Source organism: Suncus etruscus, chromosome 3 (genome assembly GCF_024139225.1).
Source record: "Suncus etruscus isolate mSunEtr1 chromosome 3, mSunEtr1.pri.cur, whole genome shotgun sequence".
Classification (NCBI taxonomy): Eukaryota; Metazoa; Chordata; class Mammalia; order Eulipotyphla; family Soricidae; genus Suncus; species Suncus etruscus.
Genome location: NC_064850.1, coordinates 129,481,440 through 129,506,858, shown reverse-complemented (window position 1 = coordinate 129,506,858; position 25,419 = coordinate 129,481,440). Strand labels below are relative to the sequence as shown.

Below are 25,419 nucleotides of genomic sequence, written 5' to 3'. Positions count from 1 at the left end.
AGATCTATATATATAGAGAGAGATTTCCTTTTGGATACTGTGGTTTGTGATATTGTTACTGAAGAGGTATCATGCATATTACTTTATCTCCTTTCAGCACACAGTTTTTGCCCAGAAAGATCATTTCCACTATTATTGTCATAGTGGCCTCTTCTTATCCCTAACTGCATTCCCCCACTATTTGTGGTAAGCTTTCTACCATAGACTAGTCCTCTTGGCCTTTATCTATATTATCTTTGAATATTATCACCATACTATCTTTTTATACTCACAAATGAGTACAACCATTCTATGTGTATCGATCTCCCTCTGACTCATTTTGCTCAGCATAATACTCTCCTAATATATCATGTATAAGCAAATCATGATTTCATTTTTCTTAACAGCTGCATAGTATTCCTTTGTGTAGATGTACCAGCACAGTTTCTTTAGACACTCATCTGTGTCTCAGGCATTTAGGTTGTTTCTAGAGTCTAGCTATTGAGTATGCTACAATGAACATAGGAATGCAAAGGGCTTTTCATGTATTGTGGATTCGGGCCCCTAGAGTATATTCCCAAGAGCAGTATCTGACCTCTTTAGGAGATCTCATCAGGGCAAGTAGAGTCTGAAATAGAGCAGTGAGAGTATTCCTGCATGACTGTCTCCATTGTTTTCAACTCCTAGAGGCAAGGGTCTTGGTCAAGAGGAGGGAACAAATAATAATGATTCCCTGTTTTGAATCAGCCAATTTTTACTATTTTAGGTAAACAAAATAGCTAAAGATTGTTGGCATAATATAGAATTGTGATTTCTAAGATATTATGTGGTACTTCATTAAATAGACATAAATCCTATGAAGATCATACTCCTTAAATTTTTACTAGAGAAGCCAGATAGATACTATACAGTGGTCAAAGCCCTTGGAGGCCAGCCAGGGTTTAATCCTCAGCATCCCATATGGTCTCCTGAGCACTACCAGTAGTGATTCCTGAGTGAAGAGCCAGGCATAAGCCCTGAATACTACTGGCTGTGGCTCCCCCCAAATTTTTTTTGTTTGTTTTTTTGGGCCACACCCAGGAGTGCTCAGGGGTTACTCCTGGCTGTCTGCTCAGAAATAGCTCCTGGCAGGCACGGGGGACCATATGGGACACCAGGATTCGAACCAACCACCTTAGGTCCTGGATCGGCTGTTTGCAAGGCAAACGCCGCTGTGCTATCTCTCCGGGCCCTCCCCCAAATATTTTTAATATAGTTATAGTAATGCATTTACAATAGCATTTATATTTATGGGCTTCACAGAAACAGAAAACAATCTGACACTATATTAGAGCTGAAGATTCCTAACTCCAGTGGCAATGTTCTTCCCTGTACGTCACACTGAAAAAATATTAGACAAGAAAAGAAGTCCATAAGTGTATTAATTTGTAGGCCAATGTGTCACAACTGGAGTGCAGATGGTTCCCTGGGAATCCCCAGGATATTTCAAGGCAGGGGATACAGAAGAAAATCACATAAAGATGGGGCACAATATAAAGCTAGTGAGACCAATAGAACAGGGAGGATAGAAAAAAAAACATGGCTGGAAAGAGGCCATGGACAAATAAAGATTAACAAACACTATTCTAAGTGGCAGAAAGGCTTCCACCCAGCACATGCGCTAAAGTAAACAACAAACTTAGTGCAATGACCATGTATCGTCCTTTGTTTAAATGGTTTAGATTTACAAGACTTACACCACATTAAACCCATATAAGTTAAAAATATTTTAAGTTAAAAGTATATAAATAGAGGCCGGAGAGATAGCACAGTGGTAGGACATTTTCCTTGCATGCAGCTGATCCAGGATGGACAGTGATTCAAATCCCAGCATCCAATATGGTCCCCGTGCCTGCCAGGAACGATTTCTGAGCACAGAGCCAGGAGTAACCCCTGAACACTGCCGGGTGTGACCCATAACCCCCCCCCAAAAAAAGAAGAAGAAGTATATAAATATATTGTTTTCTTTTCTAAGTCCCTTCTCTTTTTCTTGCTGCTATTGTGAGCTCTGGTGGTCACACATGCTTGGGGGTGGCGGTATCCTCTAAGGATCACAAACTTGGTTGTGGTGTTCTTTGCAAATATACTGGTTGCTGTGCTTCCTGAGGAGTCATCTATGTGTTTACCTTAGGAGTAATGAGCTGTTCACATATATTTAGTCATGATGTTCACTGGGGTCACACACCCAATTTGTGGTGATCAGACCTCCTGGTTGATGGCACACTAAGGTTTGTATAGAGCCAGAGGTCTCAGAGTCAAACTACAGAGTAAAACCAGGAATTGAACTCATGCTCACAAGGCAGATACTTTAGTCCTGAACCCCTGGGAAGTAGGTTTAATACACCTAACCTATTTGTACACCAACTTAATCTAAATTAACCTAATTTACCTAATATACACATACTCAAGACACTATCTTAGCCTCTGGTGTGGAAAAGTCACCTAACACAGTTTCTTTTCTAGATAAATGTTGAATACCTCAAAAGTAGTAGACCTGTATTCAGAAAAGGGCGAGAAAATGCAAAGCATGGTATCCAAAAAATACTGACAACACAGTAGAGAAATTGTTCTGAATACTCCCTGGTGTTCACATGGCTGACTAGGAACAGTAGCTCACTGATGCTATACAGCACCCATACATTTTTCCCATATATATTTTTCCTGTATATTGGGGAAAATATCAGAACTCTATGTAATGGCTGGAGAGATAGAATTGGAAGTAAAATGCTTACTTTGCATGCAGCCAAACCAGGTTCGATCGAACATCACTTATGGTCAGAACACTGTCAGAAGTGATCTCTGATTACAAAGCCAGCAGTAAGCCCTGAGCATAACCAGATGTGCCCAAATACTAAAAAAAAAAAAAATTCATAGTAGCACTTTTCAACTGGAACCACGAAGGATGTATAAGAGAAGAAAAAAGTCTACTGCTAAGCCTATAGCAGTAACCCAAGAGAAAAAAAAAAGATTTCTGATGTGCTAGATACCCTGAAGAAAAATCTAAAGAATTTTTAAGAGCTGAAGGTTAAGTGCCTGAGAAAAAACTTTTCCTATAAGGTGCTGCTTTGAAAGGCAAGCAGGAAGCTGATTCATGAAAAGCTATGAGAAGATATAAGCAAATGCACAATACAGAGATAAGAGTGGCTTGGATGGTGAGAAGAACTGCTAACTTTGACATTCTTGCAGAACTTAATTTGGCTTTGGCATCAGAATCAGAGGTTATCAATGTTGTGAATCCCAAGGTCCAAAAGGTGCTGAGATTCTTTGCTTTGCCAGATCTTCAAGGGTACCTTTGTTAAGCTCAACCAAGGCTTCAATTAACATGATAAAGATTTTGGTATTCTATATTGCATGGGGGCAGGGGGTTACCCAAACCTGAGTAGTTATAACCAAATCCACAAGAAATGAGTTGCCCTAATTGAGAGATACTTTATTCATTGCTTGAACTTTTGATCAACATTGCATCATCTGCATGGAGGATTTGATATATGAGATTTATACTGTTGAAAAGAGGCATACAACTTTTTTTTGCCCTTCAAATTATCTTGTTTTTAAGGAGGAATGAAGAAAATGATCACCCTTTTTGTAAAAGGTGAAAATGGTACCAACAGAAAGACCAGATCAACTGACTGATTAGAAAAATGAACTGAGAAATTTTAAGTTTTGTAATCTGGTCAGTTAGAAAATAAGCAACTTCTTTCAAACTGAAAAGAAAACAACTCAAAGTATAGTTCCTATAGAATGCATCTCACTTTTGAACTATCTCAATTAAGTCATGCAGGGTCCTTTAGTATTACTGTATAGTGTGTTTCAGAGAAGAAATGCTAAGAAATTATATTGATGGGTTCTGAGAAGATAGCTGTAGTACTAGCACACAGGCCTGATGTATATGAGGTCCTTTGATTTCTACTCTGCATTGCCCCGCCACTCACCACTAGGCCCCAAGGACCACATCACCAGGCCCAAGTCTTGAGCTGCCTATCAGGGTCAGATCATTACTTGGAAGTGTCCTCTATAAAAGAATAACTAAGATCCTTCAACTCATTTTTTGTTTCTGAGGCCTTGCTTGGTGCTTCTGAAAGCACCTTGGCTTGGGCAATTTCAGTATTGAAACAGTCAGAAGACCAATGCATCTTGCCTCATCAGTTTCTGAGATGCAGCTCCTCTCTGATTTAGAGAATCTAGAGATTTATTATGCCTCAGGATGTGAAACACTGACTTTGAGTCAACAGAAAGTTAGGCATTTCACTGAAGGAAACCATTTTTACTGAACCCTGCTATGAAAGTGTACATAAATTCACACTTGCAATCGCTAACCAAGGAAGGACCGCGGTTCCATCCCCTGGCGTCCCATATGGTCTCCCAAGCCACGGGCAATTTCTGAGCGCTTAGCCAGGAGTATCACTGAGCATCAAATGGGTGTGGCTCGAAAAACCAAAAAAAAAAAAAATGATAGGATGCCAATGGCAAAAGCTATAGCATCAAACCTATATAAATGGGACTACATCAAACAAAATTTTCTGTATGGCAATAAAAAAAAAATGGGCTAAAGTTAGAAGGCAGCTAACTAAATGGGAGAAAATGTTTGCACTCACCACATCAGTTAAAGATTTGGTATCTAGGATATGCAAAGTTCCCACAAAGGCTAACTCCACAAAACCCAAAAACCCCATCAAAAAATGGGGAGGAAAAAATGAATAGGCACTTTACTGAGGAAAACCAACAGATGGCCAACAGACACATGAAAAGAATATTGATCATTATTTATCATTAGGTAAATCCAAATTATGACAACAATGAGATATCATCTTACATAGGTGAGTATGGCAACATATCAAAAATAATAGGAATAATCTCTGTTGGTGGGGATGTGGTGAGAAAAGAATTCTTCTCCATTGCTGGTGGGAATGCTGCCTGATTCAACCCTATGGAAAACAGAATGACAAAATTTTTTCAGTAAACTCAAAATTGAGCTGCCATATGCCCCCTTTTGGGTATCTATCCCCAAGACAGAAAAACATTCATCCAAAAGAATGTATTCACACTGCTCTTTATTGCAGCACCCAGTACAATAGCTAAGACTTGGAATCAACCTAGATGTCTATCAACAGACAAGTAAATCAGGAAGGTGTGGCAAATTTATACAATGGACTACATAGCTGTAAGGAATGATGCAATCCTGCAATTTGTTACAACATGGATGGAACTGGAAGATATTATGTTAAATGAAGTAAGCCAGAAGAAGGAGAATAAATACAGAAGGATATGACTTATATGTGGTATTTAGAATTACTGCATGAAGAAATGGTCCAAATAGGAGTTGTCTAGTGTAGGTGTACCTATCTGAGACCCTGGATTTAGGTGTAGCTACCTGAGACCCACCCATTTCTGGGAGGGGTCTTGGGAACCAGATATTATGTGTGACCTTACCTGCAAGACCCCGCCCATTCCTGGGAGGGGTCTTGGAATAGGTATATAAGCCTTCTGCCCTGCTGGGATCTCTGGCTTTTGGGTTTCTGCGTTCTGGTCTTTGACCAGCATGGAGCCCAAAGGGAAGATGGCTGAAAGGAGTTAAGACGCAGGGCTAGCGAAGTATGGCTGTGCTTGAAAGGTTATGATAGAGACCACACATGTGGTGGATAGGGATGAATAAAGCTGATGCTTCTTGATGCCTGTCTCTGGATAAGTCTGATTCCGCCGTTCACCTGGGCCTGGGACCTGCTGGCTGGATGAGGGTTGCGGAGCCACGTGGCCTGAGATGGCATCCACCTCCATCCAGCCCCATCGTTAATTATTTAATTCAACATAATGTCCCTGTTCAGGCGCCAGTTGTAGTATTAAAAAATTAATGATGGGGCTGGATAGTGGTGGATGGCATCCCAGGCCACGTGGCTCCGCAACCCTCATCCAGCCAGCGGGTCCCAGGCCCAGGTGAACGGCGGAATCAGACTTATCCAGAGACAGGCATCAAGAAGCATCAGCTTTATTCATCCCTATCCACCACATGTGTGGTCTCTATCATAACCTTTCAAGCACAGCCATACTTTGCTAGCCCTGCATCTTAACTCCTTTCAGCCATCTTCCCTTTGGGCTCCATGCTGGTCAAAGACCAGAACGCAGAAACCCAAAAGCCAGAGATCCCAGCAGGGCAGAAGGCTTATATACCTATTCCAAGACCCCTCCCAGGAATGGGCGGGGTCTTGCAGGTAAGGTCACACATAATATCTGGTTCCCAAGACCCCTCCCAGAAATGGGTGGGTCTCAGGTAGCTACACCTAAATCCAGGGTCTCAGATAGGTACACCTACAGTCTAGAACACCTTGGCCCCAGAGGATAATGAGTGAGAAGGGAAGAAACTGAGTGGAGGGGCTGGAGCTGTTTTGGGTAGGGCCTATTGGGTAGGGCATGCCTTGCATGCATTTGACCAGGGTTCAATCTCCAGCATCTCATATGTGCCCCGAACCTGCCAGGATTTTTTGGGGGGTCACACCCAATGGTGCTCAGGGGTTACTCCTGATTCTGCACTCAGAAATTGCTCCTACTGTCACAGGGGACCATATGGGGTGCCAGGATTCAAACCACAGTCCATCCTGGATCAACTGCTTGCAACTTAAATGCCCTACCACTGTGCTATCTCTCCAGCCCCCACTAGGATTTCTAATCTCAGAGCCAGGAGTGACTGATGTCTGAGTGCTACCAGGTGGGAGGGAGGGAAGGAAGGAAGGATGGAAGGAAGGAAGGAAGGAAGGAAGGAAGGAAGGAAGGAAGGAAGGAAGGAAGGAAGGAAGGAAGGAAGGAAGGAAGGGAGGGAGGGAGGGAGGGAGGGAGGGAGGGAGGGAGGGAGGGAGGGAGGAAGGAAGGAAGGGAGGAAGGGAGGGAGGGAGGAAGGGAGAAAGGAAGGAAGGAAGGAAGGAAGAAAGGAAGGAAGGAAGGAAGGAAGGAAGGAAGGAAGGAAGGAAGGAAGGAAGGGAGGGAGGGAGGGAGGAAGGAAGGAAGGGAGGGAGGGAGGAACGGAGGGAGGGAGGAAGGGAGAAAGGAAGGAAGGAAGGAAGGAAGGAAGGAAGGAAGGAAGGAAGGAAGGAAGGAAGGAAGGAAGGAAGGAAGGAAGGAAGGGAGGGAGGGAGGGAGGGAGGGAGGGAGGAAGAAGGGAGGGAAGGATGGAAGGAAGGAAGGAAGGAAGGAAGGGAGGGAGGGAGGAAGGGAGGAAGGAAGAAAGGAAGGAAGGAAGGAAGGAAGGAAGGAAGGAAGGAAGGAAGGAAGGAAGGAAGGAAGGAAGGAAGGAAGGAAGGAAGGAAGGAAGGAAAGAAGGAAGGAAGGAAGGGAGGGAGGGAGGAAGAAGGGAGGGAAGGATGGAAGGAAGGAAGGAAAGGAAGTATGGAAAGAAGGAAGGAAGTATGGAAGGAAGGGAGGGAGGGAGGGAGGGAGAAAGGGAGAGGAGAAGGAAGGAAGGAAGGAAGGAAACTGAGTGGAGGAGGAGAAATACAGATATGAACAGATGGGAGCCAAAGGCCAAGTGGTCTCTGATGCATTGGTAGAGATAAAATACATTATAAAAACAAAACAAAACAATGAAACTAAGTCAACAACAATGGAATTAAGAGACCCAAACTCTAATAATCTAAACTTTAAGTGGACCTAAGTGGCAGACTGGGGGCAGGGAGGAGGGTGATGGTTGGAAAATACTCTGGAAACATAGTTGAGGGAGGTTGACACTAGTGGTGGGATTTCCGTGATTCATTGTATGTCTGAAACCCAACTATGAAGAACTTTGTAAAACACAATGGTTTCAATAAAATAAGTTAAAATTAAAAGAAGAAAAGTGAAAATTGTCATATCTCTCAATAGGGTTATTATGTCATATCTAAAGGTCTACTAAGCTTTATATTACTAGTTGAGCATTGTGTTTTTTTGTTTGTTGAATTTATGTGGCTTCTTGGATAATTTCACATCTAATTTGGTATATTCCTACAGGGAAGTCATGTTAAAATAATGGGTGGGAGTATAGCACAGCTTTACTCAACAATAACTCTCTGCTGAGAAGCCAAACAGACCAAAAGCTCCAGGTATGCTGGTATTTGGGCTGACATTACCAGAACTTTTTTGGAATGAGTCAAGTTACCCCCCACCCCCACCCCACACACCTTCTCATACTTCCCCAAGCCCTGGCAGCTGAAAACACATCCCACAGAAACTGCAATATCAGCCATAACACTTGGCATTCCTGCACTGTGTGGCAAAGTATTTGATGCTATCATCCCAGAAGGAATACAGCAATTTAGACACCAGCATGCAGGTGAAGCCACCTTATGTTCAGAAACAAATGAAGTAACAGAAAGATCAACTAGCGGCAAGAGCCCAGTAAACTTCTCACAATGACTTAATAACCTAATTAAGAGATACAAAATAGACAAAGCCTATAGTATGATTAAATATTACATAAATTAATGGTATATCATAATTAAATGGCATGCTTGAAAGAACTCAGCAGAGATCCCTATTTTAGATGATTGAATATATGTGCCTGAAGAGGATGGATGGTAAAAAAAAATATTAACTAAATTCAGGTTGGATAATTAGGAAGGATTTATGATGAGTGAGGGTGAAAGAAGTCAGTTCCATAGAATCTTAGGAGCACATCCTCCTGGGTTAATGGAGCCTCCTACCTCTCCATTCTGACTTTCAAGATTTCACCTTTGCTGGTGGGATCAATCACATTTTTGGGGGGGGCCACACCCAGCGGTGCTCAGGGGTTACTCCTGGCTGTCTGCTCAGAAATAGCTCCTGGCAAGCACGGGGGACCATATGGGGCACCGGGATTCGAACCAACCACCTTTGGTCCTGGATCGGCTGCTTGCAAGGCAAAGGCCGCTGTGCTATCTCTCCGGCCCGGATCAATCACATTTAACACTCTTGTTTGTGCTCAAGAAGGCCTCTAGATGTCACTGTTCTGGGAGTAAAGAAGAAACTTTCATGGGACTGAAATGATCACTCTAATTCAGGCTTCTCTCTAGAGAGGGAAATGGGGCAGAAGAGGGGGCCTCTGGAGGACTTCATTACATTGGTGAATGGAAAGAACAGACTAAAGAAAATTCAAAAGTAAATTTGAAACAAAAAAAGTAACATTTGGTAGGGCACATATATAGTGGTTTTCTATTTTGTCTATTATACTTTCAAATATTTTATGTTTTCTAATTTTTAAACTGTTATTTTTCAATGATACTTAGTAAAATGAATGGCTTAAAAGACAATTTTCATATTGTGACTGAAACCACTGAAATCCTGTTTTATGTTTGCCTCTTTTCTGTTTCTTAGGAAAGAACTAGAATGCATCATGTCCTCTGGTCACCATTTAAAGAACCCATTTTTCTTTGAACTGTTCAATCATGCTCAGTCCTCTCTGTTGCAATAAAATCTTGCAAATCCTAAATACTTACATGCACATCTCTGTGATATTTGTATGCATGAAAGTATATTATATACATGAAACACATATTTTATATCAATATGTACTTATATATATGAATGATGTCTTACAGAGCTAGATACAAGCCCCTGTATTTGTATAGCTGATGTCAGTTTTCTCCACCATCCCTCACTGGAATATAATCCATATGAATAAGATTTGGTCTTACTTTCGTGTCATAATTATTCAGCACAGCCCCTGAAATAGCATATGCCCTTAATAAATATTTGTTGAATTAATAAAATCCCAGATCTTGCATGGACTGATTATATTCCACAGCAATGTAAAGTGAAGGACTTCCTTGCTCGCCAGCTTTTATGTAGATTCCTATGTCTTCTCATAGTTCTCTTGCTATTTTGATCTTGGCATGAGAGCTAGATGCTACAGTAAGTCTATCCTGGGAAGATGCTTGTCGCTTAAGCCTCTTCCAGAACTTTCTTATATTAGGTTGGGCCATAATACATTCACTGTGGAAAAGACTCACAATGGTAGCCTATGTATCTGATGTACTACTGCTGCTCTCTTATCCTTCTTTCTCCCTCATCCTTGAAATATTTTTCTTCCCATCCTGCTGAAGGTTGGTATAGAATATATTAGAACAGTTTCAAAATTACATTATTGTTTCTTATGACATTCAAAATGATATTAATGCTTCTTCTTGTCTTTTTTCTTTACTTTTAGCCTGTTTTTTTTTTTTTAACAAAGCCAATGTAACAATACAAGTTTTCTTTTCAGGAAAAAGAGCTATTGCCACACTAAATCTAATGGAGAAACAAAGTAAAGAAAACTCTATTAGAATTTCTTAAAACAAAACAAAGCCACTAACGTGAAGTTTAATGATTTAATTTCTTCAGAAAAGACAGTACAGAGGGCAGGGACATGAGAGTTATCTTTGCTTGTCCCAAGTCTTTCTGTTGTTTTTTCTCTAGGCCCAAATCATCTCCTCACCTTAGTCCAAGAAAATCCAATACCTGAACCAAGATATGCAAAAAATCCTTCCAGTGGTAGAGAAATTTCCAAGCAAAATATATGATGGCTGGTTCAGAGAGATAATACAGCAGGTTAGGTCTTTCCTTGCATGTGGCTGGCCCAGGTTCAACCTCTGAATAGCCTCCAAATCCACTCAGAGCTAAGCCCTTAACACAGAGCTCGAGTAAGCATGAGTACTGCCAGATGCAGTCCTAAACCAAAAATAAATAAGTAAATAACTTAAACAACTATAATATCAAAACTGGGGGAAACGAAGTACAGCCCAAATATTTTTACTTCAGAGCTAAGACTATTGGCATACTCAGTTGAATTGAGAATGATGATGGCCTTGTTTTGTTTTAATGAACCTGAGTTAGCACTATCTGCTTGATTGTTTGGAGCAATGATTTCTCTGCATTTGAAAATCATGGCCTTTAGGTTGAGACAGCTCAAGTGGTTGAACACAAAACTGGCATGTTTAAAGTCCTGTGTGTCCCTCACAGGGGTCTCAACTCAATTTACCTGGGGGCTGTAGGAGGCAAAGTCAGGGTGATCCTTGAGTGCAAAGTCAGTAGTAAGCCTTGAACATTGGGGGGTGCGACCCAAACAACTAAAACAAAACAAAACAGAAAAAGATTCCTCTAGGGCAGGGCCACAAAATGTTGTACAGAGGGCCATTTGCAGCCCATGGGCGGCGAGTTTGAGACCCCTGCCACTCAAACCAAGAGTAATGGAGGTAACCCTGGTTATCCCCAAGGTTCTGGCTAATGTGGATCCTTAATTTATTTCTTTGAGGCAGGGAGAGAATGAGAATCATGTTCTTATTTCCATTATTCTTTCTTCCTCTGGATTTGACAGTGTAATGTGTAGCTCAGATGTTTAGGTATAAGTGAATCACTTTTATATCAAAGTTTTAAGGTATATTAGTATAGTCCTAGTTGCTATGCAATTTCAGCCAGCACATAAAAACCCTAGGTACTAATTCTTGTCAGTTCCAGTCATTCAAATTTAAATATAATGAGGTTTTTCTAGAGAAATTGCTCTATCCTTTAGCCAAATAGTTTAGAGAAGTTGCTACAAGCTTAATATTTGCCAAAAGCCACACATTCTATTAGGAAATGACTTAACTACGTGTCAGATCTATGACAGGCTTTCCACATTGCATACTTGTTCCAGGCAACCAAGGCTATCTGCTCACCTTTGAATGAACTGTCTTTTTTTTTTCTTCTGGGCAAGGGTGAAAGTGAGGCTCACACTGGCATACCTTGAGAAATATGGAGTTCTGCTCCTTGTAATACAGTTATTGAGTATTTGTTGAATGTTGAGTCTGTCCTTAACAATCCATCCATGTTGGTACTTTGAGCCTGATCAGTAGTCATACAAAATCAGTACCCCATTTACTTTCGAGGAAAAGCAGATTGAATGGTCTGTAGTAGGCATTGGTGGCTGATAAATTGGAATCAGAGTCCTTGGATCTAAATCCTTAACTACTCTCTGGACCTTTGCGTAGGGTGTTAAGAAAAGTAAGGACTCTCTTTACTGTTTGTTCAAAGAGGAAAGGGGTAAAAAGTTAAAAGTATTTTTAAAAATCAAAAACTTGTGAGACTAGAAAAATAGTAAAGCAGAGAGGGTGTTTGCCTTGAACGTGGCTGACTCAGGTTCAATCCCCAGCATCTCATATGCTCCTCTGAGTCAATCCAGGAGTGATCCCTGAGTGCAAAGCCGGGGTAATCCCTGAGCACCACTGGGTGTGTGACCCAAAACAAAACAACAAAACAAAACTTTAGATCATGGGACCAGAGCAGTACAGCAGATAAGTCATTTACCTTGCAAGCAGCCAAATTATGTCCCATTCTCAGCACTGCATAAGTCCTGTCCAGCCCCAAGCATACAAGATATACCCTTCTCTAACTGTCCCCCACAAATAAAAGCCCTTGGATCTTTGGAATTAGAACCGAGGATTGTCAGGCTACTGCGTGTTATGGCCAAATTTCTGCACCACTACCTACCCACTTCCGCTGTTTGGTATGACTAGTGATATCTTTGAGCAGAGATGTGTGAGGAAAACAGTAACATTGGTGTAATGCCTGGGATGAAGTTTGATTAAGCTTGGCGGCAGTCAACAGGGAAAGCAGATTCCTAGAAAACCTGGAATCAAAATGAAGCTGCTTCTCCTCCGATTTTGTGGGGAATGAGGTCAAGCAAGGGACACTTAATTGTGATCTTAGTCTTAGACTCCATAAAATTAGAACAAAAGAGCCTTCCCCCAGCTCATTTCCATACAGTAAAGTTCATCCCTCCCTAGAAGATTTCCAAACCGGAGTCACAGTTCCAGACGCCTTTCCCCTCCCTTCCTGACCTGGGAGGGCCTGCTAGGGACTGGCCGGTGGCAGGACTCCAGCCTTGCAGCTGTGCCAGCCAAGAGCTCTTGGGGACAATGCTGACCTGAGGATTGCTCTGTACAGAGCCCCGCCCCGACTCAGCACGCCCAGCCTTGAAAAGGATCCAATTCCATTGCTCCAAAGGCAAGAAGTGGCTTGCAGATGGGGAGGATTTTCAGCACCATGCATAGAGAATTCAACCTATATGAATAATCAGATTGGTCTTTGGAGTGGAAAAGCTTTGGGATGGTGCTGGCGTTCCCTAGACAACAGGCTGCAAATGTTCACTCCTTAGAAAATCTTTCAACTGGCCATGGCTCATTCCTGACAGTACCAGTGGCTGAGCTGCAGACAAATAATGAAGGCTATGGATGGGACATGGTGAGTGCCAAAGGGTTCCTACCTCCTCTGGGTTAGGCTTGCTTTGGACTTAGACTTGGACTTGATTGCTAACACAGATCCATCTCTTAACTATAATAGTAAACACTTGAAATTCATCTTTGCAGCACAAAGACATAAACACTGATTTGCCTCTTGATGAAATACAGTTTTGTGGAGGAAAGTTCATTTATTCCTGAGAACTATGTGCGTGAGCATGTAGATTTCTTTTTTCCAAGATGATTTTTTTTTTTTACTTTTAACCTAGGAGCCTCAGAGAAATTGCCTACAAAGCAACTGAGGTGTGACTGGATGGTGTGTGTGTGTGTGTGTGTGTGTGTGTGTGTGTGTGTGTGTGTGTGTGTGTGTGTGTGTGTGTGTGTGTGTGTGTGTTGCTTTCCTAAATATTACAGCCTAACTTCCTTTTTGCTTTTCCAAACTAAATCTCATCGATGAGACATAATGTGTAAACTTCTTGTATGTTTGCTCTTTCAGTTCTAGGGAAAATCCGAACCGCTGTGGGCAGTGCTCAACTTCTCATGGCCCAGAAATTCTACCAGTTTAGAGAACTGTGTGAAGAAAACCTGGTAGGTAACATTCCACATCACTGCGTCCCCCTGCCCTCCCAGGGGAAGGAAGCATGGCACGATCTATACAGTGAAGCTAGTTTTTAATCACATCAAGGATTGTCTCAGATGGACTGGAATTTTTTGATGAATCTTATTTCCTGATTTTCTTAAAAATATTTATTTGATATTTACATAATCTTGGAAGAAAAAACCCAATCAAGTTAAAACTCCATTTCCTGCTTTTTGTAACTAAAATTTTCCATGTTTTGACTTACACATGGCATCTCTGGTTTTGATATTCTTCACCTAAGTTCTCTGTTTCATGGAAGTGTGTGTGTATGTGGGGAGGGGGTCATCATAAAATGTATATTTATCTCTCAGAGATAATAAATGCTTTACTCTTCATGGATATACAAAAACAAACAACATATAAAGAAAGAAAAAAGGAAAGAAAAGCACCACTACTACAACCATATTTTTAAAATTATAAAGCAAGGCTTGAAATGATAGTAGAGCTAGATAGGGCATTTGCCTTGCATGCCGGGAGTGATCCTTTAGCACAGAGCCAAAAGTAAGCCCTGAGCATCTCCAAATCTGTCCCCCCCCAAACTAAAACAAAACAAACAAATAAATGAATAAGTGAAAATTGCAAAATAAAAGGAAAACTGCTTCCTCACATACGCCTTTAGAAAAACTTAACTGAGGCTGGAGCAGTGGCACAAGTGGTAGGGCATTTGCCTTGCACACGGCTAACCTAGGACAGACCGTGGTTTGATCCCCTGGCATCCCATATACTCCCCCAAGCCAGGAGTGATTTCTGAGTGCATAGCCAGGAATAGCCCCTGAGCATCACCGGGTGTGACCCCCTCAAAAAACTTAACTGATTGCGAGGCTGTGACCCAAACTCTAATAATAATTTTTTTAAATGAGTTTGCTAAGGGGAGCTTGGGGAGAGAAGGGGACCTAAGAACATGAGTCAAGGGACCCTGACTCTGGGTTGGAGTTGGAAAATTGTATGCCTGAAATTCTATTATTAATCATATTATAAATCATGGAACCTATATTAAAATGGCAAGAAAAGCAAATAAACAAAAACTGGCTAATATTCCCACATGATATTCCATACGAACATTTTCTAAGTTGCTCAAGCCAGGTGTAAATGAAAAAAATTAAATTTTTTTTTATCTTGTGAAATGCAAAACCATGATTATTTGCAATCAAACTGATCCAATCTAGGATTTTAGAGATTTTTTTTTTTTAAGTGTCCAAAGCAGGGCTCAGGAAACTCAAGCCTTGTTCTCTGGACAGTGGCAATGTGAGGGCAGAGGTGGTACTGGACCAACTCTGAGGTATGCATGTGCTTCAAGGAATGCATTATATGGTGCTTGAGGACCATCTGTGCTGGAGATGGAACTAGGGTTGTTCATATGCAAGCTATATGCCCTGACCACTGTGGTTTCTCTCTAACCATATGCTTTTTCAAATTTATTTAAATTTTTTTTGTTTTTGTTTTTGGGCTACACACAGTTGTGCTTAGGGTTTACTCCTGACTATACACTCAGAGATCACTCCTTGTGGGGACTGGGGAAGCATATATGGTGCCAGAAAGTAAATCCTAGTTGGCTTATGCAAGGCAAGAACCCGACCTATTGTACTATCATTCTGTCCTGGCCTCACAATTTTAGACATTTAATCACATTTTCTTGTTAACAAACACAATATAGACTAAACAATATTTCTCTAGAAAGGTTTAAACCAAGAGACAATATCAAGTATGTAAAGCTTGATGGTCTCTCTCTCTTCACCAGTCTTTTCAAAACCTACCTGGGAATTCTACCTTCCCCCACATTTATAGATTGCCATATCTGGAATTTAGCAAAAAAAATTTCCCTGTTTTGCTTACCTTTTTCCAAATTCTATTCTGAATAATGTAATTTTTATTGCACTTCACATATGGACTTCCTGCTAATTTATAAATCTGCCAAAGTGCACAAATCTTACTTAACATAATTCTTTGTTCTTTAAATGTCCGTGTAAATCTTGGGTTAGAGAGATAATACCTATGGATTAAGATACTTCCCTTCCATGTAGTCAACCCTGGTGGGATCCATCACATTACCAGGGGTGATATTTGAGCACAGAGCCAGGAATAGCTTGTTGCCCAAACCATCTCACCTCAAGACAGGGAAAAACCACATTTCATATTTCTTACATTGGTAAACAGATACAAGTGGAGGCCATTAGAATGTTATAGGGCCAACAGCACACCTTATCAAGGAGTCATGGTGAACAGTTTATGGAATAGAATACAAATATTTTACAGATCTAAAAGAGAAAATTACAGACACAATGTTATGATATTTCTTCATAGTCTTTTACCATTTAAAAAAATTAAATGGCAAAATATGAAGAGCATATGAGAGTCAGTCTTAAGCGGAACAATAGGGAGGTAGAGGACCACTGCTGGTCAAACCAAAAGGAAGTCAGAAACCCATCATATTTGGGTTTTTTTTTGGGGGGGGGGGGAATGCTCAGGTGTTACTTTTGGCTCTGCACTTGGGAATCACTCTTAGTGGTGTATGGAGGACCATAAGGGGTGTCAGGAATCTAATTATGTCAGCCTCTTGAAAAGCAAGTGATGTATTATTTCTACAATACCACACAATTTATTATTACCACAGTCCCCAGGAGCCCTTACCTTGGGCCAGACACCATGCAAAGAATTTTTACCTTTTTGACCTAGTTATGTTTAATAGTCAAAGCCAACCTATAGAGCTGAAAGTGAGGTTATTTTATGATGGCTTTACCACGGGGGAAAAGAATTGTAGAAAGGCTTACAAAATTTTCCAAGGTCATATATGACAAGAAACAAATCAAGACTCAATCTTAGGGCTGGAGACATTGTAGGGCTTTACCTTACATGCATCCAATGCCTAACTGATTCCTGATCAAAGCCAGGAGTGACCAGTGAGCACAGAGACAAAAGAAGACATTGAGTAGCACTAGGTGTGGCCCTGTCTAGCCATGAACAATCTATTTGACTATTGACTGCACAGCTCCTGCACTTTCTCTAATTCCCTCTTTTCAAGATTAGAGTTCCAGACTTCACTGTACAGAAGATAGCTGAGTCATCTCCTATAGCAGAAAGCAAAGCTACAGATCACTTTGATGATGGCACTGTCTAGGTCTACAATAGCTGCATACAGATTGGTCACAGCCTGACTCTATTTTTGAGTTCTTAAGCTTTCAAAGAAGAGAAAAGGCATAGTCCTTTAATTTGAAAACACCTATATGCTATCCCACGCTAGATTTTTAATCACAGAATGAATGAATAAGACTGCTTTGTCAGTAAAACTAAAACAAAAACCCTAAACATATTTACACCTTCAACACTTCTAATGTCCACACCAATGTTTCAAACCAATAAATATAAGTGCTATTCTTTATGCAAAGAATGACCTAAAGAATCTGGAGATTTTCTGGAGATTTTCTAGGGACTCACCTCTCTCTCTCTCTCTCTCTCTCTCTCTCTCTCTCTCTCTCTCTCTCTCTCTCTCTCTCTCTCTCTCTCTCTCTTTCTCTCTCTCTCTCTCTCTCTCTTTCTCTCTCTCTCTCTCTCTCCCCCTCCCTCCCCCCCCCCGCCTCTCTCCCTTTCCCTCTCTTTCACTCCCCCAACTTTTCCCATCTATCCCCATCCTTTTGGAGAATGGAGATTCTTGGTGAGGAGGGAGAAAAATTGACCATGATAGAATTTAACACATTCTGAGTCTGTTGGGCCCATGCATTGGTACACTGAAACAATTTAGCTAATAGTACTTATGATCTAAAAGACTTTAGTGAACTCCAAAATACTTTTTTCAGTTAGCAATAAGATAAGAAAATATATTATGAGATCATAAGCTCAACTTGAAAGGTACTTATTTGCCTGTTCTGATCTTAAATATTAAATATTCTAGGTCAAAGTACTTCAGAGAAACTCACAACATAAGGTATTAGTAGAAAAAAAAATTTTTTCTTAAACACTTCCAAACTGCAGAATTTAGTTCTTCCAATGATTTTCAAAACTCTGACTAGTTTTAGAACTAAAGTTTATAAGTACATCTTACTTGTAGTTATTTTTTACCTCCTTCCCTTTGTAGTTATTTTTAAATCAGACCACTGTTATTTCATCAAGGGACTAGAAAGTTCTTTCTTATCTATTAATCTTGATATAACTGACCTTACAGATTATTGAATTTGATTTTAAAATTACAAACTAATCTCAAGTTATTATACGGATGGATACTTCACAAGCTGTTCAACTTTGTGGGATATTCAGAGACAGTTTAACCTATCAATCTGGAAATGCCTGACAGATTGAATATTCCTTCCACCTTACCATGAATACCATTAGCTTCTGCTTTCCACTGTAATTAACAATGAGCATGATTGGGTCCAGGGAGATAATATAGCAGGTATGGTATTTACTTTAAACTTAGCTCACCCAGGTTCTGGCATCCCAGATGGTCACCCGAACACAGAGCCAAGACTGATCCCTGAGCATAGATCATAGAGTGAGCCTTGGGCACTGCCAGATGTGGTCCCAAAAAAACAAACAAAAAGATAGCATATATATTTTTTTTTTTTTTGCAGTGCTAGAGATTGAAACCAAGGGCTTCACACATGCAAGGCAAGTGCAAAGCTACATCCCTTTCCTCTCAAAGATAACATTTTCATTTGAATATGCTTCTTTTCTTTTTATTTTTTTGGGTTGTTTTGTTTTGTTTTGTTTTCTGTTTGTTTTTTGAGTCACACCCGGCAGCACTCAGGGGTTACTCCTGGCTCTACGCTCAGAAATCACTCCTGGCAGGCTCAGGGGACCATATGGGATGCTGGGATTCGAACCACTGTCCTTCTGCATGCAAGGCAAACACCTTACCTCCATGCTATCTCTCTAGCCCCTAAATATGCTTCTTTTCTATTGCATCTTGTCATAGACCATACATTCTGTAAATATTCAAAGGTATAAACCAGGGGTGGCGAACAAGTTAGACACAAAGAGACAAAATTTTAAACTGTGAGAGTCAGAGAGCCGCACCACACAGTGACCTGCCAAAACATGCAAACACTCACACAAAAGCATACAATTTTAACAATAATATATTAAACACATATTGCATTTTGCCATTTTGAATGAGGGTTAAAATCCTGCAGTGATGGTGAGGGTATGCTGCGTCCTCCACACTCAGAACTAACGGGAAGATGTGATCCAACATGTGACACACACACAGTGTGCGTGTGTGTGTGTGTGTGTGTGTGTGTGTCTGGCTCACTGGCCCGTGCAGTTGTTTTCTAGAGCTGGGAGACGGGATGACGCAGCCTGGGGGTGGGACAAGCGCTCAGAGATCTCTCCTCAGAGGTCCCTCCTCAGAAGCAGCAGAACAAAATCCAAACTTGGCAAAAGAGCCACAGTATACAGAAAAATGATAAGAGGCAAAGAGCCACATTCATTTTGGCTGGGAGCCGCATGCAGCTCAAGAGCTGCGTGTTCGCCACCCCTGTTATAGACTCTATCCTTAAATATTAACAGAGTATAAAAAAAGAAATTGTCAATCTTAATTGACAATTAATTAATTAATTAATCTTAATTGCTAACAATTAAGAATCATTAACAGATGGGTTTATAAAATTATTATCTGTGGTGGAATCTAAAAAAAGAAAGTAAAAATCATAGAAACAGAAAAATAGTTGGGATATGGTTAGTAAATACAATGGGAAGTGGTTGCTAAACAGAAACAAATAGTTTTGAGGGGCCAGAGGGATAGTACAGAGGTTAAGGTACTTGCCTTAAAATCAGCTGACCAGGGTTCAATCCCCGGCACTCCACATGGTCCCCCAAGCCTGCCAGGAGAGATCCCTAAGCATAAGTCAAGAAATAAGCCATTGAGGCCAGAGAGATAGCACAGCGGTTGCCTTGCATGCAGCTGATCCAGGACTGACCATGGTTCGAATCCCAGCATCCAGTATGGTCCCCTACCCCAATTCCACCCCCATGCTTGCCAGGAGCAATTTCTGAGCACAGAGCCAGGAGTAACCCCTGAGAGCCACCAGGTGTGACCCAAAAACAAAACAAACAAAACAAAACAAAAAAGAAATAAGCCCTGAGCACTACCATGTGTGGCCCAAAAGCCAATGAGGAATAAGATCTGAAGATATTATAATGTATTGAAAAATGTATAGAGTAATGACAAGGCTGAATTATGATTGAAATTTACTATGAGTAAATTGTCAATGTTTTCACCAAGAAAAATGTGGGAATATGAAATGATGATATGTTAATTCACTCAATTTTTACAACATACAACAAATAATCACATTATACACTTAAAATAATTCACAATTATCATTTATTAAATATACCTTAATAAGGTGGAAAATGTCAAAATAGAACCTCAATTTTCAGTCTCACCCTATTTCCTGTTTCAAAGCCAAATGCAGAATCCAGCTTCCTTGTATCACTTGAAATATCTGAAATTATTACGTTCAATGCTTGTTTTTACAGATTAGATAATCTAAAGCATTTAGATAATCTAAATTATCAATATTTTCCTTTCTCTCATACAGAATCCCAATGCTCATCCGAGGCCCACCTCCCAGGATTTGGCAGGGTTCTGGGACATGCTGCAATTGTCCATAGAAAATATTAGTATGAAATTTGATGAACTTCACCAATTAAAGGCCAATAATTGGAAACAGATGGATCCTCTTGACAAGAAGGTAGAACAATGTAGATTTTGTATGGTTCATTTAAAAACCTGCACAAATACTGGACAGTCTAAATAGGCTTCTGCACTCAGTATTGCTGTTTACAATGTGAATGAAGTTGATATATTAATTTCATTGTAATGACAATGTTTACATAGTAATCATCTGGGATATTATCTGTACATGTTTCAGGCATATTTTTAAAGAAAAAACCTGTCTGTGAACTGGAAAATGGGAATGTGGCTTTTTTTGTTAATTAAACTTTAAGTTAAACCATTTTAGTCACTAAAAGGATATGCCTCCATTTTGCTTTTTAAATTAAAATAAATGACATCTTCAGTGCATGATTACATAGAGCAAGAGTTCAACTTCCTGACACCATAGGTTGTGTTTCTGAGGAAAAATAGGAAGCCCTGAAAACTAATCTACTTTGATCATTTCATAAATATAGTAATAAACCACTATTGTTCAAGACTAAAAATATATATCATAAAGTTTCAGTATCATACATTTTTTAATAATAATTTACTTTGGGTTGATTTGCCTTGGGAGATATTGCTCAATGGGTTCTTCGTGGAACAGTTTAGAAATAAAGACTCACATTTTTGTTTTTTTGGTTTTTATTTTTTTTACTTTAACTAACAAGCTGCAATTTTCATACTTGATGATGGTGGTTTCACCAGATTCTAACAACTGTCCCAATTCCACCTCGTGAGGCTGGTCTGCCTCATGCCTCTATTTTTTTTTTTATTAAATGTTTATTTTCCTATGACCTGCAATTAAGTAATTGGAAGAGATTCAAATTCTAAAAATTGGGTATAGCTATTCCTGTTAAGTACATTTGTGATCCTGCCCTTTTTTGGACTCCTTACCTATCATATCACTGACAGTAATCCAGTTCGTTCTGCTGCTGTCCATATTAATAGTGGTGTTCTTGGGGTTATTGGGTTCCTAGGAGAGATTCATTACTGAGTAGGTGAGTAATGACAAGACAAGGGCTACTGTTATTGTTCCTCATCTCCAATTCTGTGGTCACCTACCTGAACATTTTAGTATTAGGCATCAAAGCACCAGTGATGTATGTGTAACCTTGCAATTGAAAAACAAATATTTGCCCTCAACTTAATTGTGTTTCATCTATGTTTAAAATTGTCTGCTAAATAAGCTTTTAAGTCGGTCTTATTTTAAGGAAACACTTTCAATGTTCACACCTACTGGTAACTTAATTTCTGAAGCTGTTCCAACTGATTTCTCATTCATTTTAGTAATTGTTAAAATACAAAATATATAAGAAAAGGAAAATATGACTAAAATTACCAGTATTCATTTTTTTAAAAAAATCTTCTGGTTACCTACCACGAAGATTTAAATGCTTAAAATATATGTTGGGCTGTAGAGATAGTATAGCAGGTCCACTTGCCTTATATGGGACATTTCTAGATTTGATCTTCTGTATCCAATATGATCTCCCAAGCACCACCCTGAGTAATTTCTGAGTACAAAATCAGGAGTAACAACTGAGCATTCCCAGGAGTCCCCCCACTCCCAAAAAAAGAGTGATGCTATGAAGGATTAATATGAGTTGCCTATTGACATCCACATAGCAAGTCTTGATTTCTAAACTTTTATACATTTTATCTAGGCTCAGAGACTTCCATAACCCCTACAAATTTGAGGGGTAAATGAATTAACACATTCAGACTTAGCAAAACATTCTGTGTTTCCCTTTTGTCCTTTTGACCACACAGATTCCACTTTAAACAGTCTTTGGGCAACTTTAATGTCATGAGTTCTGGTCACTTTACCCAGGCATACCAGAAGGAACTGTTGTGATGAACAAAGATGCTAAGACACAGAATGAATGCCTTCTGGGAAATCTGAAGAAAATGATGTAATCTGAGAGGTTTCAGGAGGGTTCTTAAATAAAAACAACAGATTCTTATAGACCTTTTTGCAGCCTGGAAACTAACCATTCCTATTCTAAAACATCCTTCGTGGTTTAGATGCCCTTCTTTCCCACCGCAGTTTCCCCCACTCTCCATCCGCCCCAATAGTTTGGGTTATGTTAAAACACAATAGAACAGAACAAAATAAACCTAAGGCCTTTTTTTGTAGAAATTGTCACTGCTAGGCAGAGTGACGTTTTTAGTCCTGTGTTCATTTTTCATCGTGCTGTCTGCTGTCCCTCTGAATAGAACTGCTTTTAGGGAGCCAGGGTCCCACCAGAGGATGGGGGAACTAACTTCCCACCCCACCCGGTCGGAGGAGAAAGTAGATCGCTGTGTGTTGTATGTGATATGCCAAGGGATAGGTCACGCACTGTGTCTTCAAGCAAGTTATAATCTCTGCTTTTCGGAGATGGAGGTTTGGAAGCAGTGGCGGGGTGAGAGTGAAGAACAACGTGGGGGACTGAGAGTCCGGGCTGGGCAAGGAGGTTTGGGGGGAGTCAAAGCGACGTTTTTAATCTCAAACCTTAGACAGGACACTGAATTAATTCTAAGACGCAGTGGCAGCCCTTTGCCCAGCAGGGCACGGACGGGGAGGAGTCTTTAGCCTCCAAAGCACCACTTAAAAGTGCTGGGAGCTGCAACCTTTTTTTTTGGGGGGGGGGGTGGCCTAGAGGTTGGGGTGCATTTTAAATACCCACATGCTATAGCCTTGGAGACTTGTAGTTCTGCGATCCAGCCATACCCGAGGCTTGTCTTACCTCCTCGATAACTAGGTTTGTTCTTTCCTCCATCTGGAAATAAAAAGTGTGTGTGTGTGTGTGTGTGTGTGTGTGTGTGTGTGTGTGTGTGTGTGTGTGTGTGTGTGTGTGTGTGTGTGTGTCTGAACTAACCACCCGTAGTGTTTAAAACAAAACCAACCCAAAAAAGTGTGTCTAACCACTGACCTATCCCAGTTGCCCCCCAGCTTGTCCTGAGAAGCTGTGTAATGTCCTGAACCTTCTGCTTTGATCAGGAGAGAAGGGCGCCTCCTCCCGTGCCCAAGAAGCCGGCGAAGGGCCCCGCGCCGCTGATCCGGGAGCGCTCGCTGGAGAGCTCGCAGCGCCAGGAGGCCCGCAAGCGCCTGATGGCCGCCAAGCGCGCCGCGTCGGTCCGCCAGAACTCGGCCACCGAGAGCGCCGAGAGCATCGAGATCTACATCCCCGAGGCGCAGACCCGGCTCTGAGTCGGCCCCGAGAGTCCGGCCCCCCACCCCGGCCCCCAGACCCCCGGCCCCCGGCCCTCCGAGCCCGTCTGTTTCCCAGCTCAGTGACCTCCACCGTCGCGACTTACTCGTCACTTAGTTGAGCTGCCCCCGCCCCTGCCCGCCCCCCAATGCCGGGACCACATCTGCCCACATCTGCCCGCCCGTGCGCCATCACCCACCGCGCTTCGCACCCGCGCCTGTCCCGATGCGGCCCCTCGCCTCGTCCAGATGAGCCCGGGCCTTTCTTTTCTTGGCCCCCCTGCTGCAGGAAGGGCCACCGGAGATCCCCTCCACCCCATCCTCAGTTCTCAAAGCTAGCCTAGTTCCTAGAGCTCAGCCATAGACAACCGTAGGCAGTGGCAGAAATCCAGTGTCCCAGGGTGACCGTGGGGACGTGACCGCCTTCCACCCTCCAGAATCTCTAGGGCTCCCTCCGGGTGCCTTTGGTCCTCCTTAAGCCCCTCTTTTTCCTTTTTAACACGGAGGTAGCGCTTAATTTTGAACCTCAGAAATCACCCCCCATCTCACTGGAATCCAAGAGTGACCCAACCAAGAGAGGGCAAAGGCGGTCTGGGGGCGGGAGAGGGGGCAGCGGGGGATCCGGGGTGGTGGGTGTCAGGGCCAAGATCTCTGCAGAGCCCGGGATGGGCAAAGCGAACCCCCGATAGGTGTGGGTGGTGAAGGCGAGGCGCCTGCCTCACTCAGCTGCACAAACTGCCTCAACTGTCATTTCTTTCAAATGTTTCTTCATTGCTTCAAATGTTTCAATCAGCAGAAGATTGTAAATTCGATCTTTCAGGGAAATTAATCTATTCTGAAAGGCAATAACAAAGAGAGGCAAGGCAAGGCAAAGGAAGCACTGATAGTCTAAGATACTGCATAAAAGTTTTTTTTTTCTGTCCTATTAAGACTATTTAGACATGAAATGCTTTATTAACTTTTATTGTACTTTGTATATTCTATTGTTGTGGTGTGTATGGGGTGGGTTCTTTAAAGGAAAACTTGTTGGTTCTATTCATTTATTAGTGTCCATCTGGGAGGGGGGCTAGCTAATTACTCACATATTAGTATACATCTGCTTGAAGAAAACTTTCAAGGGCAGCCAGGCTATTTTCAGAGAAAAGATTGGGTTTTCCTGTCACCCTTTTGAACGATGTTCATCTATTTTAACCTAGCAATTCATGTTGCAGGCGTGCAGACATGTTTTTTTTTCTTAATTTTCCTCTCACTACAACAGAATTCTAGTGTACTATAGCATAAGAATTTTGTCCTATGCCAAAGGGAGCAAACAAATTCTCCAGCCCTTTTAGATATGCTGCCTCATTCCAGAAAGCTGCCACCATCGTTTGAGATCTGGGATGGTAAGAAAAAACATTGGATTTGTTAGGTTTAGCAACCATCAGGAGTTGGAGAATGTGTGATTCCTAGTTAAACAAACCCAGGCTTTTGGCACAGAATGGACATGATCTATGTTTTTGGTCGTGATGGACAAGCAGTGTGCAATTTGTGTCTCCCAGAAGTTACCTTGCAATGCCCTGACTTGTAGCAGTTCAAACATTTAGAATGTGATGATCGTAAAGTATCACCGGCATTTTTTCATCCAGCTCCCACACTAAAAGCATTAGAACTTACCATTGAAAAAAAAAAAAGACTTTTCAAAACATACATCAAATATGCTTGCATCAAAAAAGCTTTTCTAAAAAAA

General features: G+C 41.3%; 1 protein-coding gene across 6 annotated transcripts in view; it reads left to right on the top strand.

Moving 5' to 3' along the window:
• DLGAP1 (DLG associated protein 1) overlaps nt 1-23,743 on the top strand; it is an 882,390-nt gene extending 858,647 nt beyond the window's left edge. For all 6 annotated transcript variants that reach the window (XM_049770001.1, XM_049770002.1, XM_049770006.1 and 3 more), the window contains 3 exons: nt 13,705-13,796; nt 20,382-20,534; nt 23,484-23,743. In XM_049770001.1, the coding sequence (XP_049625958.1) occupies nt 13,705-13,796; nt 20,382-20,534; nt 23,484-23,693 (455 nt within the window). In that variant the 3' untranslated portion in view covers nt 23,694-23,743. The remainder of the gene's footprint in view (nt 1-13,704; nt 13,797-20,381; nt 20,535-23,483) is intronic.
• Nucleotides 23,744-25,419: the final 1,676 nt, after the last annotated feature.